The 22,978-nt window shown below is 50.2% G+C and overlaps 6 protein-coding genes across 6 annotated transcripts; 2 read left to right on the top strand and 4 right to left on the bottom strand.

Moving 5' to 3' along the window:
* Window positions 1–398: 398 nt before the first annotated feature.
* On the bottom strand, window positions 399–4,021 carry FPRO_04668 (putative RNA binding protein; the record flags this gene model as incomplete). The annotated part of the gene is made up of 2 exons (XM_031230204.1): window positions 399–3,660; window positions 3,792–4,021. 2 exons carry the CDS (start codon window positions 4,019–4,021, stop codon window positions 399–401), a joined length of 3,492 nt encoding a protein of 1,163 aa, XP_031080364.1.
* A 3,884-nt stretch (window positions 4,022–7,905) lies between these two features.
* On the bottom strand, window positions 7,906–10,866 carry FPRO_04667 (putative protein kinase CHM1; the record flags this gene model as incomplete). Its single annotated transcript, XM_031230203.1, has 4 exons — window positions 7,906–8,315; window positions 8,369–8,468; window positions 8,514–10,566; window positions 10,853–10,866. The coding sequence occupies 4 exons, from the start codon at window positions 10,864–10,866 to the stop codon at window positions 7,906–7,908; spliced, it is 2,577 nt and encodes an 858-aa protein (XP_031080363.1).
* Window positions 10,867–14,223: 3,357 nt separating this feature from the next.
* On the bottom strand, window positions 14,224–16,265 carry FPRO_04666 (putative glycine--tRNA ligase GRS1; the record flags this gene model as incomplete). The annotated part of the gene is made up of 2 exons (XM_031230202.1): window positions 14,224–14,619; window positions 14,670–16,265. The coding sequence occupies 2 exons, from the start codon at window positions 16,263–16,265 to the stop codon at window positions 14,224–14,226; spliced, it is 1,992 nt and encodes a 663-aa protein (XP_031080362.1).
* A 1,656-nt stretch (window positions 16,266–17,921) lies between these two features.
* Window positions 17,922–19,228, top strand: FPRO_04665 (putative protein kinase Eg22; the record flags this gene model as incomplete). Its single annotated transcript, XM_031230201.1, has 3 exons — window positions 17,922–18,020; window positions 18,088–19,059; window positions 19,112–19,228. 3 exons carry the CDS (start codon window positions 17,922–17,924, stop codon window positions 19,226–19,228), a joined length of 1,188 nt encoding a protein of 395 aa, XP_031080361.1.
* A 307-nt stretch (window positions 19,229–19,535) lies between these two features.
* On the bottom strand, window positions 19,536–20,373 carry FPRO_04664 (uncharacterized protein; the record flags this gene model as incomplete). The annotated part of the gene is made up of 2 exons (XM_031230200.1): window positions 19,536–19,763; window positions 19,825–20,373. 2 exons carry the CDS (start codon window positions 20,371–20,373, stop codon window positions 19,536–19,538), a joined length of 777 nt encoding a protein of 258 aa, XP_031080360.1.
* Window positions 20,374–21,209: 836 nt separating this feature from the next.
* Window positions 21,210–22,781, top strand: FPRO_04663 (uncharacterized protein; the record flags this gene model as incomplete). The annotated part of the gene is made up of 5 exons (XM_031230199.1): window positions 21,210–21,255; window positions 21,324–21,511; window positions 21,573–21,683; window positions 21,742–22,012; window positions 22,069–22,781. The coding sequence occupies 5 exons, from the start codon at window positions 21,210–21,212 to the stop codon at window positions 22,779–22,781; spliced, it is 1,329 nt and encodes a 442-aa protein (XP_031080359.1).
* Window positions 22,782–22,978: the final 197 nt, after the last annotated feature.

Here is a 22,978-nt window from a genome sequence, read left to right as displayed (position 1 = left end):
GTGTTTTATTCTGTTTGGAGTTTTTCAGGTTTTCCAGATTCGTTCAGTCGTTAGAAGTAACCATGCCTCTCCTCTATCTCTTGCAAAACTTCCAAGACCGGCCTGAGACGAGCTCCGCAAGAAGTAGAAGGTAGGTAGGCATCGAAACAAGAGGACAAGACATCCAAGTGACGGGCGAAAAACGTCAGCCTTGGCCAAGTCACTATGACAAACACGGTCGTCTTTGAAATGTGCATCCGTAACCATTCCTCAAACGCCGCTCCAGCTCCCCAATGGCTGCATGCTAGAAATGATTTGAAAAAAACGAGAACAAAACCCAAAATCCATCGAAAATGGTGTCGGCCACCCGGGGCGGCGCGCGAACCGCGGTTGACTTGATCATCTCTGAAAATAGTGGATTAGCCCCCTCTTCTTTGTTGCCCATTGCGTGACTGAGGTTGTCTTACGCGGCCTCGTCGAGGGTTACCCTGCTCCTGTTGCTGCATGTATCCCATGTTGGGCATGCCTCCCATGTTACCATAACCATAGTTGCCCATTCCCATACCAAATCCTGGGGGTGCGAATGGAGTCTGGCCAGCGGGCATCTGGGGCATCTGGGGCATCTGTGAAACAGGCGGTTGGATAGGACTTCCATTCGGAATGTTCTGTTGACGATACTGGTCGACAGATGGGTTGGGACCATTGAAGCCACCATAACCAGCCTGCATAGGAGGATAGTTGAAATTCATGGGTGGCGGCCCTCGATTCATCATCTGCTGGTACTGCATTTGTTGCAAGTTGGCAGGCATTGGACCTCCGGGTGCGTTATACATCATGCTCTGGTTGAACTGAGGGAATGCGGAAACGCCGCCATCAGCAGGCTCGTTTCTCTGGCCGCCATAGGGCATATCAAATCCAGGAGGGTTAGTTGACTGGTTCATGGGGTTATAGAAAGGCTTATTGGAGTGCGCAGAGTTGGCATGATGGCCATTCGAGTTTGCCTGTCGCGAGGATGGACGTTGGCGTTGCTCAGCATGTGTACTAGCATCACGGTTGTTACCGGTGCTGCGAGTCGACAGGCCAACCTCGTCCATCAGGCGCTTGTAACCTTGGTTGGGCTGGGCCTTGATTCGCAGAAGAACATTCTTAACATTTTCAACCACCTGGTTGCGGATAGACTCGTCGAAAAAGGGCGTAGTAAGAACCTTAAAGATCAGTGTAGCACCGCATTGGTGGTCCTTAAGAATGGCTTCAAGTACTTGGTCATTAGGTGTGAAGAACAAAGCTTGAAGGATGGCATCGCGTGCATCCGCCTCTGCCTTCTGGTTGATGACCTTGAGCACTGTGAGATAGGCAACCTTGTGGGTGCAGAGATGAACCAGATAAGGCACTAGCTGGGGCGAGAGAACTGTGCGGCGTTGAGGAAAAGTGCAAGTGTCAAGGAACCAAGTCAAGAGTAGTGCACCATTAGCGTTGGTTGCCAACTGCACGCTGTTCAGGGCAATGGTAGCAGCGAGCATTCGCTGTTGGTCCTTGGTGGAGTGATGGCTCTCGAGGCATGCTCTCATGGCACGAGCACCGTACCGGCCCTGTGAAATCTCCCACATGCGGGCAAGCATAGTCTCAAAGATGAAATCATTGTAGGGAGCACCAAACTTGAGACAGCCTTGGAGAACATAGTTGCCGTATTGGTCCAGGAAAAGAGGGATAGTGTAGGGGCGGATGTGTTCAACAATCAATGACATCTGCGCAGGGGTCTTGCAGACATCAATGATCTTCTGGGCCGCCCAGGTACCGTTTTTGTGCACCCCAATCTCGGCCATGTGAGGCGCAATCTCGGACAGCATGGCATCACGGAGTTGATCGGAACAGTGCTCAAAAAGCTTCTGTACCACGGTGTTACCAAGATAGTCGGACGAGAGCTCGGCAATCTCCGGAAGCATGTCCACAGCGATATTCTCAATTTCAGCTTGAGACAAGCTTTGGTTATCAATCCGCTTGCGGATATCCCGAAGCTTGGGTGCATCGTGAACACGAGTGTGAGCAGGCTCGCGGATAGGAGGGATTTCTTCAACAAACGAGTTGAACTGAATGGCCGACTGCAGGTTACGAGAGATTCTGAATCTATCCTCTTCAGACGCACCAAATTGTTTGACAATATCGAGAATATCAGTGGTCATATCACGGAGAGCAGGAGCCTTAGGGGTTGCGTTTGTGGTGGGAATGGCAGGGGTAGTATCGCCCGCAGGTGTACTGGCGTTCGTTCCCTGGACGTTATCTTGTCCCTTGGCAAATGGGTCAGGGCTAGGGGAGGGGAAGACTCCGTCGTGACCGGGAGTGTTGGAAGCAGATGGAGGCTTAGCGAAGTTGATGCGTATGGGACCAGCACCGGGAAAGATTTCCTTGCTGTTCATGCTTGCCTTGGCAGAGATGGCGCTTTCCACCCTCTCAAAATTGACGAATCCGCAATTCTTGTGAGTGAGGACACGAGCTGACAAGATGGGGCCATGAGACTTGAACATCTCAATCAATGTGGAAGTGGTCGTGGAAGTGGGGATGCTACCGAGCCAGAGTGCGCTGGTAGGACCCTCAAGACCTTGCTCGTCAGCACTGAGGAGACCAGCGTTACGGCTGCTGGATCTGCCGAGGTTAATTCCAGCAACGGCTTGAGGAAGATCCTCGTAGTCCTTCTCGTCTTGCAGTCGAATTTCAGCAGGGGCAACAGGGTTAGACAGGTTGGAGTTGCCGGACATGTATGTTCTCATAAGTCGACTTCCAGGAGTGTCCAAGACGCCGGCGGTACGCGCACGAGGGCGATTGGCCTGGTTGGCAAAAGCCTGGACCGCGAGATTGTGGCTATGAATCGCAGCGTTGGTAGCAGCCAGCTGATCTTGCAGAGCTGCAACATACTGGGGGTCGAGGGGCATTTCAGTATCGTAATCATCTTCGTCATCGGCATACTTGTCCTTGTTGTTGACTGAGTAAGATCGGAAACGGCTTGCTTGCTTCGTGAAGTCTAGATTGGCAAGGTAAGGAGTAGCAAGCTGTGCTCGGGGAGGCTGTGGGGTCTCTGCAAGGCCAAGATAGTCCAAGGTTCTCATATGAACATCGGACTCCCCACCTCCTTCTTTTGAGAATTGAGATTGAGCTGGCGAGCTAGGGCCGTTAGAGCCGACACTGGCAATGCTAGCCAAAGTGGACGCTCGCTCGCGTCCCACACCTGTAGGATTCCAGCTGCTGAAGATAGAGGGACCGAATGGCGAGCTGGTTCCAGGAATTGGTGCAAACTGACTCCTCTGAGGCATGGAACCGGCACGAAGTCGGGAGAGCAAGGTTGAGCTACTGGAACTATTCTCCGGTGCATCAGGATTGGGAGAGGGCGACTTGAAAGGGCTCTGAGTTGGCGTGGGCCTGTTTGTCTTGGCAACTAGGCCAGGAATACCGATCATGCCATTACCTGCACCCCCAGGAGAGAATCGAGACGGCACCGTTCCGGCTCGAGCGCGCCTTGTCTGAGGCATTGAATCCGGCGTAGGAAGCTGGGCAAAGTCCGGGAAGCCATCAGTTGGGGACTCGGGAATGTTCTCACGTAGTGGCGTGGAATTGCCGCTCGTAGGGGGGCCGCCCCAAAGGCTTCCCGGCATACCAGGTACTCCTTCTTGGGCCTGGATCTCGCGAGCTCTACAGGGTGGGACCAGTCAGTGTCGGCGCCATCAACAAATGAGTAGGAAGAGCATTGGGTTGAAACCTAGGGAAGGTCGGTATCCCAGGGTGGGGAAGAGTAAGGAAACACGGTTTGGGGACAGACGAACCTCTTGGAGAATAGACGGCTTGAACCAGGGAGTTCGTGCGACGGAGAACCAGCCCCAGATCGCGAGATGCCCGCCATCTTACTTGAAGGGTTGAGGCCACCAGACAAGCCGAATGGGGAACGAGAAGGCGGAAGAGGATCGATAGGGGAATTGCTGGCGGATGGGGAACCAGAACGAGGTTGACTGGAGGCGTAGCCGAGAGCCAAGTGTTCGGATCTAGAAGTTGACATTATCGATTATCTAGCCGACCTCATGAGACGGTGACACAAGCAAGTGTCGGGCCGGATAGTTGATTATTATTTCTCAGCGGCGATAATTGAGAAATCGCCGAAAAAGGAATCAACGTTTAGACGTTTCTAACGGCAAAAAAGGACAATCCCTAAAGTAGAAAGTCGCCGGGCGAGAACAGTCTAGCAGCTGTGTTTTCGACGACCTCGGAACGATGGACGAGGGAGACGACAACGTGGATGCGTCGGAGGATGTTCGAGCGTATTCGACAGAAACGGGGGGGCTGGATTTAAGGAGCGCGATGCGAACAAGAGAAAATCCAGGAACCGCCGGTATTACAAAGGATGCTCGTGCGAATTGGAAGAGGCCTGTCTGAGCCGAGAGCAGGGTCGTTATTCTATAGCTGAAGAGACCGAGGGGACTAGGGCAAGCAAAGCAAACTGCTGCTCGGACGAAGATGCAATTGAGGTGGATTTAGGTGTGGATGTGGATTTGGACAAAGGTCGTCCAGCGTCGTCCGAGCCCGCGGCTTGAGAGAGGGCGCAAAAAAAAAAAGACAAGGGAATGTAATAAGGAGACTACTTCGGGCGGAGGGCAGGAGGGCACAAACAAAGATATGATCAATATACAGGCCTCATTGAAGAAGTACAAAAAAAAGAAGATTTTTTTTTTTGACTGGGCCTGGAGAAGCAGACGAGACGAGCGCGCGATTATGGGGAATGGGGCACAAACGGGGGGTTGAGGAAGGAAGAAGGAGGAGGAGTCGAGGAAGGAGGGATGTGTGATATGTGATGTGCGATGTGCGAGGAGGTGAGCGGGAAGGAACCTGGAAAGGCCCCTAGGTACTAACTAGGGTACCTGCGGACGGGACGGGAGTACAGAGCACTCCACTGTACTGGTACCTGCCCGTATCTACCTACCTGACCAACAAGGCTACTTCTTGCCCTGCCCTGCCAACTACTAGCTGGGTTGTAAACGACTTGAGGCCTGGAATGAGGATACAATAAATAGACAATCCGAAGCCTACCTATATCGCGCCGTAGCTGGCTAAGAATTTCTCTCACCTGCAATTAGTATCTACCTTAGGTAGGTACTTATATCGTCCTTCACCTCCCAGTAGTTCGCCAGGCAAGAACGTTGGGGGGGCGGGAGAAGCCAATGTTCCGTCAGATTTTGCTTTAGAAGACGCTTTTTATAATGGGCTGGAAGCTCAAGCGAGGCGCCCCCAAAGAAACGGAAAACGATGTGTTCCGATCATTATTACCTACCTACCTAGTTACAGAAACAAAGTTTCTTACAATCAGGCTGTGGCATTCTTGTCAGCCTGAGGACTGTATACGCGTCCAGCTTCGTCATATGTCAGTACCTACCTAGGCATTGCAATGATTTTGGGTCAATTCCGGGACTGTTCGTTCACTCGATTGCCACCTATGAATACATACTCGCCCACTGTCCAAGGCCCTTGCATTCGATACCCAGCGGTGTCTGTTGGTTGATGAGCATGCCCATTGATTCAGCCAAGATGTGATGGTTCGAGATGCCGGAGGGCTACCCGCTTAAACGGGTTCAGGTATGAAACCCAATGCCATCTCCTATTTGTTTCTGACGGGTTGGTTGATCACCCACCCATTGACTCTGAGCTACAATAAACAATGTGAGGCATGAGCTGCAACTATTTCTAATCTCTTTTCTAGATACTCGTCGCAGACACGGTCACATGGGGCAGCAAAAACGTCCGGCTTTCTGCCATGTGCCAGAAATAACTACTACTAGGTGGTCCAAAGATCTATTGAGCTACCCATGTGTAAGGCATGCTAAACTTGCCCAAGTCTTTTTTATCACTTACCTAGGACTGAGGCCCTAAGCTTTTGTCTCCTTCAGGTGAGGACCATACTACCTCCGTAGTTGGCGGTAAATTCTAACACGGCCCCCCCGCAATGATCATTTTTAGAACATCTGTCAATGGATGTTTCATCGGGACTCAGTTTGAGTCTCCCATACCAATAAGCGACCTGTAAGCCTTCAGGTTGAAGCTACCTAAGCTTGCCAGGATATCTTCAAATTTGTATCCGTATCCGCTTCTCAACTGCTACTTTGTTCTGTTTATCAAATACGTTCTGTTCAGTTTGTGCACAGACAAGACTCGCTTTGTTTCTCCACATCCATACTCCATGGATATCCATATCCAGAAGTCGGCAAGCATCCGAGCATTTACGGCATTGTGCATCGGGAACTCTGCCAAATACATCCTCTGGTCGAGGTTATATCGCTGAGGAGCTGAAATGGGCTTCCTCCAGTGTCGTCTTGGAAGTCAATGAAGTAGTAGCGAGGGGCATAAGGGGTTGGCTACCAAGCAAGCCATTTCTCTCTCGCGCGCTCTCTCTCTATACTGTACTGTAGATACCTAGGTAGCTAGGTAAGGTTATCTTAGTAGTTTGTATGTCAATCCTGTCACTTCCGTCAACTTGTACTAGGTATACTTGACAATACCTACAAGGGTACCACATGGGTCATACATAGTATGTGGTGTCAAATTAGGTATCCCCTATTCCGCCTTTCAACCTTTTACGACCAGCAAACAAAAGCTTCTCCAATACTTGAAAGGTTGATACTCTGCTGCTTGTCACTCGGATTCCAAGACTTTGTGCTCTCAGCTCGTTCGTAGCATTCAGCACCGACTCGAATATTACCGTCCCAATGTGATCTGCCAGCCGCCCTCTATCTCAACTCTAGAGTCACTACTCGGCATTCTTGTAATTCGACAGTTTTTCTTCTTCTCCATTTTCATGCTCTTGCAGAAGCACACTCCGATTGGTCGCACTGATGACACCTCTCCATCTCCCTTTCAGCCCCCTGTTAGCAGCAGAGCCAATCGTGACTCTGCACCTTGTCGTCGGGGGATCTATTAGCCTCTTGATGAAACAGCCTTACTATAACCCCCTGTCTTTTCGACTCCCTACCCGTACATAACACCCACAAAGTGGAAGCTTAGGGGTTATCATGAGTATCTCGAAACATAGCTCTTACCATCCCTCCCCCTTTTACATATCAGTGGTGTTTCCAGAGCTATCACCAACACTCCCTGTTCAAATTTCGTCGCTGATTCTGGGCCATGTCTCAGATAGCGGCCCGCAATCCCCGGACACTATTTTAGAAGTTGTCCAGCCTCGGTGTAGTCCTGTCTTCTTCGACTCAAAAATTTGATACACGGCGCCATCAGGAGTCACGATTTCAGGTGAAAGGGAGCAGTTGATCTGGATGCGTTAGAAATATCCATATGTTGTAAGGATCATGCCTCCGGGAAAATATCCAGATTTCTGTACAAAGAACAGATTCAACAACTACATCAGATGGAAACTCGTTCAGAGACATCCAGGATATGTATTGCTGTCACCCGATTTCATGTTTTCTCTATATACGTGGCCCTTTGATTATGCTCTTTCAAAGTGAATCTTCCGCGCCTGATAGTTCCCAATTGCGCTCAAAATGCCACTGTTGTGTCATCGCTGGGGCAGACAGTCTTCCCATGTCCATTCTTTTCTTTAAGGGAAAAAAGAAAGGGTTTCGTCCAGTGCCTCATGTCACCCGACTCATAGTACATTGGGTATTTGTCCTAGCTTTCATCGCATATCATCATCATCGATACCGCGGAGGGAGACTTCTTGGACAATGTGGCTAAATGCCGCCAAGTAGGTGTAGAGACATCCGCACATACGCAATGTTTTTGCCAAGTGCGAGGTGCCAAAGAACTTTCGCCCGTAAACGCCAAGAGAGAAAAACACCATCTGTGGGGGAATATATGTATCGCCTTGCTTCTGTACCTCATTCAAAATGTCGGGCTGCAACATGAGCGCCCGCTCCTCACGTGTGTCTCGTGTGCGTCCTCTTACTTGGCGTGCTTCTTGAAAGCAAGAAGATCTGCCAAGCTAGCCAATGGGCAGCCATGACGCAAAAAGTCATGAGCCAGGAGCTCATCAGCAGAGGCACGGCTCTTGACGTCCACACACAGGCAGACAGACAAGAATGCCTTCAGTTCTTTGCTCAGTTTCTCAGGCTTCTTGAGCCGAGGAGTTCCATTTGTTGCGATGAGGTAGAGAGCTTTGAGAGGTTCCTCGTTAAGATATGGCGGCTCGGACTCTATCATCTCAATCGCCATAATACCCAAAGACCAGATATCGACCTTGGGACCGTATTCCTTCTGCTTGACAACCTCGGGGGCCATCCAATAGGGGGTTCCCACCATGGTGGCTCGCTTGGACTTTGTCTCCGTGAGCTTGGCGCAGAAACCGAAATCGGCTGGAGATATGTCAGCATCGTGGACTTGTTCATGTTACTGGCGATCGGCTTACTGATTTTCACGTTTCCACGAGCGTCGAGTAGAACATTATCACTCTTGATATCACGGTGAATGATATTCTGTGAATGCAAGTGCTGCAGTCCGCGGCAAGTCTATGGGTGTCAGCAATTACAGTGTGGAAGAGCCAATGCGCATACCTCGTGGCAAATAGTCGAGATTTGCTCCTCGGAGATGGACGGGTTGTTGTCAATCACGTCAGTGAGGGCACCTCCCTCCATGAATTCCATAACGACCCAGAGCTCTGCGTTGTTATTACGCAGAAAAGCATCCAAGAAGTTAACAATGTTGCGGTGCCGACTGTCTTTCATAACCATGATTTCGTTCACGATGAGCTCCTTCCTAGGTTGGTGAGCGAGGTCCATTTGTTTGATGGCAACCTGGGCCCGAGGGCCCTGGGCACGCAGAATATCGCGGGCAATGCCCACAGCTGTCTCCTTAATCTTAGCAACGTAGACAGACCCTGATGCACCCTGTCCGATCTTCTTCTGCTTGGAATAGGAAATGTTTGGGTCGTCCTTCGAAACGGCTTCCTTAAGCTTGGCCATAACCTCACTCTCGGACATAGTAGACATTCTGACATCCTGCTTACGCTCCGAAGGCGATGGCTTGGCAGTTAGAGCAGCTTCGGCGGCCTTAACGCCATCAGTCTGCTGCTGTGGTGGACTGGGCTTGGGTGCAACATTTAGGGGCTTGACGGGAGCTGGTAAGCGCGATGCTTGAGTCTGTTGCTGCGGCTGTCGAGGTTGTGAAGCCTGGTTTCCATTGGCATAACGAGGTGCGGCGTTATCGGCGCGAGGAGTTCGCTGAGCCTGGCCAGGATCCCTTAGAGTACTGGAGCTAGGCTGAGAGGCTAATGGTGGTCGCTGAGAGGTGGTAGGAGGTGAAGGAGCAGGCCGCTGAGCCTGAAGGTTGCTCTGCTGTTGCGAGGCCTTTGGTGCAGGTGGAGCTGCTCGTGTTGGATTGTAGCGGTTGGGCTGGGGAGAAGGTGATGAGCTATAACCACCACCAATTTCCTGCTGGGCAAGCGGAACCTTGGTTTTGGGAAGAGAAGCGTTGTAGGCTTCAAGGTCGCGTCTGTTCTGCTCCTCAATTTCGCGCTCCCGCTGTCTCTGAGCCTCCAACTGCTTCTTACGCTGCTCCTCTCTCAAAGCATCCTGAGAGACGTAATTAGGGGACATCTGTTGCATCTGCTGGCGCTGCTGGTACTGTTGCTGCTGATCCTGCTGAGCAGGGCGCTCATCAGGGCGGGCAGGGCGACGCGGAGCATTGGGGTTGGGTTGAACAGGAGAAGGGTTGTAACCTGGGCGCTGAGAAGCGGCCGGCGGCGCAGGTCGAGGAGGCGCCACAGAAGCACCACTGCCATATCCCAGCTGCTTGTTGGCCTGGCTCTGGGCAGGAGGAGTTGGCGTCAAGCTGGGATATTGATTGGGATTTTCAGCCCTTTTGGCAAGATCGGTGTAAAAGTCCAAAACCTCGAAGACGGCTTGAGGGTTACGCTCATAATCTTCTTTAGTGATGGCTGATGAGTTGAGGAGCTTCGACCACTCCGGTGGCAAACCGACGAATTCACCAGTCTTTGGATCAAAACCAACATGCACGGCGTGAGAAAAGTTAGTAGGGTTGCTTACTCCGCCCATGCCTGGGCAAGCGCCGTAGATAAAGTCGATCCACTCATATAAGTCATCGTCACTCTTTACCTTGATTTGTAGGGTTTTGGTTTGACCGTCGTCGTCGCCGGGGCTGTTAGACGAACCATCTGGTTTGCGCTTGATCTCGAAGATGGTACCGGCGGCTTCGACTCGTCCGACGTTGACTACATCCCTGAGGTAAAGTGTGTACGAAACCTTACCACCCTCGGTCTTGTGAAAATCGAGCGACTCTTTACGGAGAATTAGGTACTTCTGCTTCCACGGTTGGATAAAATTCTTGCTCTCCTTGACCGACGCCCAACCCTCCTTCTTCACAGCGACTCCACCTAGACCATCGGTATTGTTGGACTGTTGGCGGGCGATCGGGAGCGAGATGGTTGAGCCGGTGTACGTCGAGGTTGCAGTACTTCGGATGGGGGAAATAGCCATGTTGGCCATGCTTCCTGGAAGGTTGGCATTGGGCGTTAGGTTCAAACGCGGTCGATCGGTGGGAGGCCGAGGCGCAGGGCCCGGGTTCATGAACTGGCCGGACGAGTACATACTACGAATCGTTAGTTGCTGAACTTGAGAAGCAATCTTATTCGTATTGTTGGTTGCTGACAGTGAGGAACCCCCTCTTCTAGAACGCCACCACAGATTTCAAAAGTAGATCCCAGCAGCGTCAAGAAATATGATAGAAAGATTGGCACGGCATCAATCTATCAGGCTGACATAATGGCTTTACGGAGGAGTATGCGTTTGTCGCTCAAAGAAGGGAGAACTTTCACCCCGCCTCTTTGCCATGAGGCGCGCGCCCTCATGTCAAGACCCAAGGAGAAGTAACGTACCTGTTTTGAGCCATCTTGAATTACTTGAACTGCGAAGCGCAGTAAGAATTATCTGATGGTGACTAAAAAGAATAAGACCGTCTGAAATCGATATATAAGTAGGTTATATGGCGGGTCGTACGCTTGCTGGCTCCCAGATGTAATAGCGAGCGGTGGACGGGAGGGAACCAACTCGGAGCGCTCACAGGGGTGGTTCTGGGCGGTCTGGTTTCGACAATGTTGGAGGGTACCCAAACAGAGATCAAACAAATATTGATCTTGGGCACAGAAAAAGGCCTTCTCAGCGACAGGATGGAGAGGTCATGTATTCGAAAATCGAGTCGGAGCAGCGGTCAGGGGTAGACTGAGAGTAAAGGTAGGTAGACAAGGAAGCTCGTCAGTGACAAGCACGCGGGTAAGGTAGATTGGAGTGGAGGTGGGCGAGCGGGACTGTGCTGGGATAAAGGATATCGCACGTAGCCGCAAAACGGAGAGGAAGACGGCGACGAGAAGCAAGTTTAACTTTGTTAGCAGCTGGTGGTGAAGTACCAGAAGCCGTAAAAAGCACAGGCGAGTCTGACGTTATGAGGGAGAACAAGAAATACTGGATGGATAAGGTAGGTACCTACATAGGTAGGTAGGTAAGTAGGTAGGTACTAGGTAGGTAGGTAAGTAAGTAAGTAAGAACGAAAAACCAGGTGGGTTTGGGGGAGGGAGCGGCCTTCCAAGTTTGGACCACCTGCAGAGAATGAACAGGAGAAGGAGGAAACGAAGAAAGGTGGGGAAGGAGGATTAAATGACCCCTGGTTCCCCAGCGCTGAGATATTCTCCCGCCGCAGAAGTGTCAGATGAAGGGAAGTTCCAGTGGCGTTCCAGTTGCACATGCCCGCAGCCAGCTCCTCGTTGTAACTTAGGTAGGTACCTATAATTGATGGTGGCGGGCAGTGTGGTCAGTGCCTCTGGTACTGTCGCTAAATACTCACCTAGGATCAATGGAATGGATAAGGTAAGGTACCTTAGCCTCTAGGAGCAAGAAAACATCAGACCCTGATATAAGGTGTAAGAATAAACTCAGCAAAAGGTATACCAAGTTCATACTAAATTTAGACTAAATTGCCTAAGTCTTTTTATCATTCAGGATCAAAGTCCTGAGCTTTCTTTCCTCCCCTAGGCCGGGCGCTGGGCTCCAATTCTTCCTCAGGTAAGGCACCTAAGACTTCCGTCTAGTGGAACTCGACCCCTGGATTCCGGGTTGCCAATGCATGCCCGTTGCTTCTTGAAGTTGAAAGGGTCCAATTACTTGCATTGGATAAGATGGTGAACCTGGGGGGCTTTTCAACGTGCATGAGGTGAGGTTCTAATCGAGAGTCTCTCCATACCTCTAGTACGTAATAAGGCCTGGATACGGGAGGAGACTGCCTTAAGTACTACCTTAACTACTAACATAGTGACGTACTACCTACCTTAAGCTACCTAAGGTATGCACCTAGGTCAGGTAGACAACGAGATTAGGTAGTAGAGACATGAGCGCACAAGCAGAGGAGTTCTTCAATTGCAGTTTGCAAAGAGCTATTCCGCAATTACCTACATACATACGGAGTACTACCTAGGTATCTAAACTCAAGGGATTGAGAAGCTCCCGTAAGGCCCCACTTTTCTTTGTGCTGATCATAAGTCTAGGTAACTGTAGGTTGAGTCAATACGGAGTACGGTACAGTACATACATACAGCACCAGCGGCGGTCATGGCACGGGCCGCTGTTGGCCAAAGTGAAGTCTCCAGCTGCCCCATCTAGGAGTATTGTCTGGGTAGGTAGGCTAGGGGAGGAAAGAAAACTCAGGGCCTTGATCCTAAATGACAAAAAGACTTAGGTAACTCAGTATCAGTTTATGATATCTTTTGCTAAGTTTATTTTAATACCCGATATAAAGGTCTGGTATTTTCTTGCTCTCTACTGTATCTACCTTAGGTGAGGGTATCTAGGTAGGCAATGAATAATCTCAGCAACTACCTAGTAGATAGCTATCAGCTTGGAAGATTTATCACATTGTTCATAAAAACCAAAACTCCTGGCCAATCCGTGATACACAACGATTGCCCCTCATCTCAGTCTTTATCAAGCTTTATTAGCGTTCTGAACACTGTTGGCTTGCTTGTCTCATGGTTATTGGTGTCAAGGTCGACTGTTGCGTTGCAAGCGCCCATTTGCCACGCACCACCATTCCTCATCTAGCGGCCATCAGCGTCTGGATCTTTGATGTTGTCAGATCCCTTGAGAAACTCTTTTCAAGTCCCATAAAATGGCCCTGTCTAGGCAATGCAGAAGGAACGCTATAATCAGTTGTGGCTTTCCTGGGTAGATCGCACCTAGAAGATGAGACCGAAACACTCGGTCTACTTGGCCTATATCATGTGTCATATACTAATCTCCGAAGCTCCCAGTCGAAGAAGCTTACTGTATGATGATGATGATGATGGATGCCAAGAACATGTCCTCAGACTATCGATATAAAGTTTCCGCTATCCGTGGCGCGAAATAGCCGCGATGCTTGCTCAGAGCCTAAGAGATACCAAATGACACTCCTTATGAAACAACCTCATCTAACTGTTCGGGTCTTTGCTACCTACCCAGTAAACACTGTCAATTATCAAGTCGCAGTAGTCGCGGTGCTTAACTTGATTACAATGTTAAAACCCGGTAAAACGCTTCTCATAATTGAACACTGTCCAACTTCACAATTAAAAATTGGAGATTATCGTCCTTTTCCTCAGCAACCAAAGTCTGCCATTGCAACCCAATCTCGGCTTCTCCAGTTTTAAATTCAGGATCAAAATCAAAATGCTGTAGTTAGCATTTTTTTTTACTAACTTTCACTTCTTTAACAAGCCAAGGGAGAACTCGTATACTCAGCCAACAGCGGCCTGGTCAAATACCAGTTGTTTCACAACCTCAAGACACTCATCTCTGAGCCCTTCGACTTAGTGTCAAGTCAATTGAAGTAAGATGATTGAAATCCACGTAGATGAGCAACAGCTGCTCGCCTTTGCACGTCGCTTACCGATCACTGGGAGCCTGACTTCCAATCTGAACCCTGTATACCTGGTAACTGGCATCATGTACATCCAGGAGACCTCGGAACTCCTTTGGCCTGCTGTTGACCATCGAGAGCCACAGAACCATTGGTGAGGGGATGATCCATGAATCAGCTGAAATTTAAAAGGCCCATATAATATAACTTTGCTTTTACTCTTGAAACCCGATTACAGTGTTTTGTCTTGTGATTCCTAGACTCGAACTTGACGAATTCCATCCCCTGCCTTTAAATTCACCATTTTGATAAGTTTTTGGTCACTGCGGCATCTATATTACATTTCTTCTAACCCTTTCTACTCTATCGTTGAGCAACGTCAACCTCCTGGCCCTCAAACTTGGGGAGCTCACTCTCAATCTGAGACCAAGTCTTACTGCCGTTCACAAGCGACTTGATAGCATCGATGATCTTTTCCTGCTCCGCTCGGACTTGGTTGGTGCTGTCACGGTCTCGCAAGGTAACAGTACCGTCTTGTACTGTCTGGAAATCGATGGTAATGCCGAGAGGAGTGCCGAGCTCATCGTTTCGGCTGTATCGCTTACCAATGCTGGCAGAAGAGTCGTCCACACGGCTGGAGATACCGGCACTGCGGAGACGTTGGGACAGCTGCTTCAGGAGAGGCTTGAACTGGGTGTTGGAGGAGAGGGGAACAAGCAAAACCTTGGTAGGGGCCACAGTGGGAGGGAAAGATAGAACCTTTTAAGTATTAATATTTCATCATGCACGTTTAGGGGGTTTGTTCTTACACCACGGGCTTCGTCGCCACCTTCGGTGCCACGAGTCCAGAAGCTGTGCTCCATCAAGGAGTAGAGAATGCGGCCAATACCGAACGAGGGCTCGATAACATTGGGCACAAACTCGCGCGTGTTCTCGACCCTCTTGCGGAACTCGATGGCAATGGAGTCCTTGTTAACCTGGACCTTGCCGTCGCCAACACCAGCGACTTCAAGAGTGATGCTGCCGTTGTCGCTCAACTCCTTGGCCAGCTTTTCTCGCTGTTCTTGCGTTGTAGCCAAGAGAGCAGTCTCGACAGTCTTGGCATCCTTCTTGAACTGGGGACCAAATTTCTTCCTTTCGATGTCGATTTGCCATTCCTCAATGACAAGAGGAGTTTCGCGCTGCTCGCGGACAACCAGAGGGGCACCAGTCTTTTTGGCATGGACACTCAGGTCGTAGGCACTTCGGTCAGCACAGCCGACACACTCGATCCAGCCAGAGCTGGTGAAGAGTTCAGCATCCCAGCAGTCGGTGGCATAATGAGCCATCTCGTTGGCCATGTGCTGGCGGAATCGCAGCTTGGTCAGATCCACGCCAATCTTTTCCAAAAACAAGTGAATTCGGGCAAGGAAGTAGCCCAGCGTCTCGTTGTCGACAAGACCATCCTTGACAGCCTGGCCGATCTTGAGAGTTCTGGTCGTAGTCTTGCCACTCAGCTGTGTATCACGGTCAAGGAGAACAAGCTCGACATCTTCAACCTCATGGAATCGGTGGTGCTTCTTTCCACCCTCGGGATCGACGAAATGCTCAATCTCGGCCATAAGGAACTCACGTACTCGTAGAAGGCCGGCACGAGGAGAGATCTCGTTACGGTATGACTTGCCAATAGAGGCAGAGGCGAAAGGCATCTGAGATTGGTTGAACTCGAGGAGCTTGGCAAAGTTCAGGAACTGGCCCTGGGCAGTCTCGGGGCGGAGGTAGCCAGGATAGTTGCTGCTGGGACCAATGGAGGTTTGGAACATGAGGTTGAAGGAGACAGGCTCCGCGGGCTGGACACCAGTGGCAGGGTTTCTGAGATCGTACTTCTTAATGAGCTCGCCAAGCTCCGGACCACCGTAGTTGTCGATTCTGGCGAGAACCTCCTCATACTCCTTGACGACGGCGTCATCGAGTTTCACAGCTTCAGTCTTTGTCTTTTTCTTCTTCTTCTTGGGATCCTCCTCCTTGTCCTCCACCTTCTGGCCACGGGCCTCCTTGTCGCCGTTGAGCCGGGCCTCAAGGATGGCCTCGACAAAGTGATCGGCTCGAAGAATCTCGCCATTCTTGGGGTCCTTGCACATCCAGTCGGCGAACTTGTCGACATGTCCACTGGTCTTGAGGACCTCGTGCGGGGTCAAGACAGTGCAGTCAACCTCGAGCATATCCTCCTCGAGGATGAAATGCTTGCGCCAGATATCAATGACACCGGCCTGCAGTGCGCAGCCAGGGGGGCCATAGTCGAACAAACCACCAACACCGCCGTAGATTTCGAAGGACGGGGTGTAGAACATGCGACGCCGGAGGATGGATTCGAGGACAGCCTTGTCGAGGGGCTGACCCTTAAGAGTCGTCGCGGCGGAAGTCATCTTGTCCTTTCTGCGCTTTTGCGACGTTTGCAGTTGAAAAGCGTTGAGGGGTCGTGAAGTCGCAAAAGTGTGGGAGTCAACGACAGTGCGGGGTGGTTTTGCACAGGCCGCAAACCGGAACCTGGAACCTGGACGTGACAGACAAAGTTGCCTTGACAAAGGGAAAGCTGGGGAAAAGCTTTTCTTTACTGTTGTTGGCAGTGAGGCTGGAGATAGTGATACGGGACGAATTGGCTTCATCCACCCTGATTGTAAAAGTCGTCAGGTAAAGAGACAGAGGAGGACGTGAGTCACAAAAGGCAACTCCGTAGGTGGCCTAAAATGGCTGCTATTAGGTCAGACCAGAGAGACTCGAGACTTGGAACTGGGTCTCGGTGTGTGGTACCTACCTACCTATGGATAACTTAGATTAGTACCTGGCTGTGGGTGGTGGGGGAATTTGTGAGTTTCTCTGGCATCTGCTGGGCGCTGATTCGACAATTTGGCGGTTAAAGACCCTAAAGAGGGAGTTTTGCTATCGTGGGTGTATCTACTAACTAAAGCAGCAGTTTTGGGAGGATAGGTAATAATAAGTCTGGCAGACATCGTTTTCTTTGACCCCACCACATCCGTGTACCATTAGGTTTCTACCATTCACGGAGTATAAGTACCTCCTATAAGGTAAGGTACTGTTTGTCCCATGGAATGCTCAGCACGTGCCGGGACACGGCTTGATCATGATAATCATGACGTTGGCTGAATTTTGCATTGAAGTATCTTTTTAATGAAATTAATTGAAATAATCAACCGCCTTGGTACTAGATGAAGCGATTGGCTCTAATAATAGAAACCAATTATGCCAACAAGTTGTGCTGCTTGTTGAGTGTCTGGTGATATACCCCTTACAAGTCGTCTCAATCTCCCAAGACGAACTCGCGGCTATCTCCTTATAGGCCGATTTTTACGTTTATTATCTATGAATGAAAGAAGAAGAAGAAGAAGAAGAAGAAAGCGTCTGTCTTACTAAATTTTCGTTGAATGTTGCGTGAATGAAAGGCAAAGATAGCACTGACTCTATCTTTAGATAAGATTCATCGTCACTTCAGACTTGTGAGCTCAGCCATAAGTATCTAGGTTGCATTGACGACGAGCGAGACAATGTCTGAAGAAATCTAGACTACTATACCTATTACCTAGGTGCCTACCTCACGACTCACGTAGGGTAATTCTTGCACGTATGCAAGAACTACTCCGTAACAAGTAATCGAAATGGCAATAATCGGCCTGGAATTTGGAGGGGACAAGAAAAATGTCACTGTCGGGGTGTTGAAGTCGGTCCTTAAAACCAATCACCAGCAACCACCAGCCCCGTCAACGTCTTATCTCAATGCATTTCGGTAATTGCACGATCTGAATAATTCATAAGTAAGATAGGCAGCTGTGCAATAACCTTCAGCGTCTGTGGTGGTCCGATCCCAAGCTCGCCCCAGATCTCAAGCCGCCCCCGGCGTAGTTGCTCGGCAACCATATGTTTATACTAGCTGGTTTCTGACCCCAGCCGGCGACCTGACTGACCGCATCGGATCCGTTCAAAAAGGCAAACTTCGTTCGTTTTTCTTCATCTCTTCGTTCGTCTTTCACTAACATTAACAGTCCATCCCGCCCTTGCTCCCAATAATGGCTACCCGTGCAATTGAGGCGCGCTTCGAGCGCATGTCCGTCAACGATGAGAATGATGCCCTTGGCGACGGCTCTAAGCTCTACAGCAAGACAAAGGTGTGTGTGTGTGTGTGTGTGTTTTGCTGCGACCGCTCCGCCATGGCTTGATCACTGACATAGGTAGACTATGGTCTCATCTACCACATCACAAAGTATACATGGAGCATCTCGACCCAACCTCTTCAAAGTCGCTCTCCAGTCGCAAAGCAGCAATACCAACGCCGCTGTGATGTTGCCATCCCAGGCTGCTCAACGAAAAGTCAACAACGCGCCTCCATCTCCTACAAGAAAAGCACTTCCATCTTCCTCCAGGACGTCGGATGAAGCTCAAGATGAACGAAAATCAGTTACACTGCCAGAGCAAATCAGCGTCCCTAAGCAGTTTCACCTCGGCATGTTCGAGATCGGTCGGCCTCTAGGCAAGGGCAAGTTTGGGCGAGTGTACCTTGCTCGAGAGAGAACAACAGGCTTCATCTGCGCCCTCAAGGTCCTCCACAAGAATGAATTACAAGCAGGCCGTGTTGAGAAGCAGGTTCGCCGAGAGATCGAGATTCAAAGCAACCTGAGACACCCCAACATTCTTCAGCTCTACGGCCATTTCCACGATAGTAAGCGAGTATTCTTGATTCTCGAATTCGCTGGCAAGGGTGAACTCTACAAACACCTCCGAAAAGAGAGCCGGTTCCCCGAGTGGAAGGCAGCCCAGTACATTGCCCAGATGGCATCGGCATTGCGCTACCTGCATCGGAAGCATGTCATCCATCGAGATATCAAGCCTGAGAACATATTGGTTGGCATCCATGGTGAGATCAAAATCTCGGATTTCGGATGGAGTGTGCACGCTCCCAACAACCGAAGGAAGACCATGTGTGGTACTCTTGACTACCTCCCTCCAGAGATGATCAAGCCCGGTACCTCTGACAACTTTTACAACGAGAAGGTTGACCTGTGGAGTTTGGGCGTCCTGACGTATGAGTTCCTCGTGGGTGAAGCGCCCTTCGAGGATACGCCAGTGATGACTCAACGAAGGATTGCTCGTGCTGACATGTCGATTCCTTCATGGGTCAGTCCTGAGGCTACCGACCTCATCAAGAAGGTATGCAGCCAGCCCCAAAGATTTCTGTATCGCCATACTGACATTGATGAAGCTCCTGGTGTTGGACCCTGAGAAACGAATTCCTCTTGAGCAGATTCAGCAGCATCCCTGGATCATCAAGCACTGCGTCAAGGGTGAGCGTGCTTCTAACCGCGAGAAGGGACAATAATGATATAACGACAAGTAACATGAATGGATAACGGTTGAAAGGCGTTCATCGGCAGTTGATTGACTGATTTTCTAATAATCAAGGACGGAGCCTGGCCGTTTGCATCAGTTGGAGTACGGGATTTTCTTTTGTGGCGTCATTCCAACAATCATTAAAACGAATACAAGAAATGCTTCAGCGTGTTGAAGGGTATCATTGATAGTATTGTGGTACACAAGCAGAAAGGCATCATACATTTCATTGAAGGCGCCTCTCGCCTGTCTTGGATATCGTACACATTTTCGTATGGAGGGCAGACTGCTAGCAATCATCGATAAACCTCATCGAATGGCCGCGTGTCTGCAAAGCAAGAATCCCAAACTTGGTTGACAACCTTGGTTGCATGAACGTCGTCCTTGCACGTGGATCTGGCCGTGACGGAATCGATGGCTCGTCTGCGGACGCAATTTTGGAATTGCTGCGTCAGTCTCCAATTCCCTCTAACAAAGGCCTCTTTTGTCCACCTGCACTCGCCACTGAGCATTGAAGCTCGGATCTTGATATGAGTTAGCATCCTTGTTTGTAAGGAAATTAATTGGCTTGCTTCCTTAACCCACCTCTGTGCACGCGGCGTGCTTCAAGTCCTTTTGACCCATGAAGTCGACATTCTTCCACCGAACATAGTCCCAGGCATGCACCATCTCATGCGCAAGCGTATCCTCGAGATGCTTTCGGTTCTTGATGTGGTTGGCACATATGAGGATGCCATGATTGGGGCTGAAACCACCAGATTGCCAGTTGACAGAGCCATCAGCCCTCAGAGAGGAGGGACAGCGACGGCAGTGAACATTGGAAGGGTCTATTCGTCCATTGAGAGCCTGAATCTTGTCGGACATGAAGCGAACGACGGGCGAATAGGTAAAGAGCCAGTCGCGGTCTCTCTCACAAGCTTTGCAGTCTTTTTCTTCCTCGATTTCGGTTGTGTACTCTCGGAAGAAGAATTTGCCCTCGGGTGTCATTTGGCCCGAGAGCATTTTGAAGTAGTTCATCCACCATGAGATCTCTGGAGAAAACCCTGTTTTTGCAGGGTCGTTCTTGATTTCTGCACTTGAAGCACTTGGCGTTCCAGCGGGGACACCTGGAGGAGGTGTAGAGTCAGATGACATTCTGCAAAGGCGCGTGTATGTAATTCCAAATGCCAATTGAGTCCAAATTAGGTTGTTGTGGCTTCGGCGAGTGAATTCGGTATTCGGCGTAAGACTCAGAATCTCAAGGTGATCGTTCTCTCTTGACCTGGGCTTCTTCTCCCAAGGCAGTGGAGGCTTTAATTTAGTTGGCTTCCTTAGCTTACCTCACTCAATTAGTAGGTAACCTCTATAGCCTCGCTCCCCTTGGAGGAGCCTGTACCGCAAGTGTCTATTCTGCCACGCACCCGATGGCCCGATTCGGCCAGGCGGTCAAGAGGCTGATTGGACCAGTTTTCCGAACAAGGGACCCTATTCGTGCTGTTTTCCCGGGCGACATCGGGGTCTGGGGAACTCTTCAGCAAGGGCGCAGGAGCACAGTCCAATCAATTCGACTATCGCCCAACGTTTGCCCAGCTCCAGCTCCAAACATCCTGACACTCCCACTCACATCCCATCTCATACCATCCTATTCTACCTATCCTGTTCAACCCTCGGTTCCACCTTCAGAGAGAGCGACAAGGGCGCATGAGAAAAATGACGAGTGAAAGCATGTTTCAATGTAAGCATTTCTCTCAACCCGTCTTTCTTTGATTTGTGTTGTGGCAGAAGAGTCAAGCAAGTCTGTCTGTCTCGTTGAACTTGTTCCCATATATATATATTACCTCCCTACCTTACCGTGTATATATGCACCTCTTCACATGTGTAGTGTATGGAGACACCCATGTGAAAGTGCCAGTCTTTCCTTCAGGCGTTGCATCATACCCCAAAAGCGGCATTAAACTGACTTGTTTCCCTTTTTCTTCAACCTCGCAGTCATGAGAGGCAACGGGACAAAGTCTCTGACCATCGTCATCAAGCTTGGTGAGTTTACTTTACGGCTCAACACCAAGCTTGACTCATCCCCCACTAACACTCGGCCTTCATCACAGGAACAAGCTCCATTGTCGATGAGAAGACTCACGAACCACTTCTTCCGATTCTGACTCTCATTGTTGATACGGCCGTGAAGCTTCGCAAAGATGGCCACAGGGTGGTCATTGTTTCGTCCGGCGCCATCGGTGTCGGTCTCCGGCGTATGGACGTGGAGAAGCGACCTAAGCATCTCGCGCAGCTACAGGTTGGAACCGAACGTCTCTGTTGGTCATCTATAATCAAGTGACTAACGTTAGCATCTACAGGCTCTTGCAGCGATCGGCCAATGCCGCCTCATGAGTCTCTGGGATAGCCTGTTCACCCACCTCAGGCAGCCAATTGCTCAGATCCTCCTTACACGAAACGACATTGCAGACGTGTGTACAACTCTTCCGTCTTGAATCTTCAACAGTGAACTAAAAATACATGTTGCAGCGAACGAGATACTTCAACGCTCAAAACACCTTCCATGCCCTTTTGGAACAAGGTGTAATTCCCATTGTTAACGAAAACGACACTCTTGCCGTTTCCGAAATCAAGTTTGGCGACAATGATACTCTCTCTGCCATCACTGCCGCTATGATACACGCTGATATGCTGTTCTTGATGACGGATGTTGATTGTCTCTATGACAAGAATCCCAGGACCAACCCAGATGCTAAGCCTATCGAGGTGGTCGAAGACATCGCTGCACTACAGGCTGACGGTAAAGTCTATCTTCAATCGCGGGCTTGTCTCCCCGAAAACTAACTCTCAAGGCAGTATCCAGCGCTGGTTCGTCCCTTGGAACGGGAGGCATGAGCACCAAGATTATTGCTGCTAGGCTGGGCACTTCCGCTGGAGTCACGACTGTCATTACGAGGTCTTCTAACCCTGGAAATGTGCTCAACATTGTGCATTATCTACAGTCAATACAAAAAGGGAACACTCCCCCCAGTCCAGACGAGCGTGCTGAAGGCTTGTCACGATCGGCATCGGCTCTGACGCTCTCCAACTTAAATGGCGCCCCTTGGCCCCCCTTACACACTCGCTTCATTCCCGCCAACGATCCCATCAGGGACCGTCACTTTTGGCTGCTTCACACTCCTCACCCTCACGGCACCCTCTACATCGACTCAGGCGCTTATAAGGCTCTTGTTGGCAAGGCCGGTCTGCTTCCGGTTGGCGTCATTGATGTCGAGGGTAATTTTGCCCAACAGGAGGTGGTGCGTCTCGTAGCAGTCAAGCGGCGATCAACCCCTGGGCCTGATGGCAAAATGTGGGAGGGCACTCCTGAAGAAGTCGGCCGAGCTCTGGTCAACTATGCCGCCGCTGAGATCGCGCGAATCAAGGGTAAGCAGAGCGTCGAGATTGAGAAGATTCTTGGCTATGCTGATAGTGAGTATGTCGCTCACCGACAGCATGTCGGTTTCTTTAAGAGGGACAGCAGGCCAGTGAGTCCAGCTCGAGAGATAAACGGTGCGGTGATGGAATAGGCTGGCAAAGAAAGGGCTTCGAAAATGGGCAAAATGGGGCAAGCGAATACATTTCAACATATACAGCGCTTTGATGACGACGATGATATCTACCAATCTACCAAATAACCCAAGCATGATTGACTTGGCCACAAGTTTCTTTTCCCCCCTCACTCTCAACGCCAAAGAATGAATGATTAAAATAGCCCCAACGCCTG

The sequence above is a fragment of the Fusarium proliferatum genome (assembly GCF_900067095.1).
Source record: "Fusarium proliferatum ET1 genome assembly, contig: FPRO_scaffold004, whole genome shotgun sequence".
Classification (NCBI taxonomy): Eukaryota; Fungi; Ascomycota; class Sordariomycetes; order Hypocreales; family Nectriaceae; genus Fusarium; species Fusarium proliferatum.
Note: the sequence above shows the minus strand (reverse complement) of the source record. Positions and strands in the feature narration are given on the sequence as shown.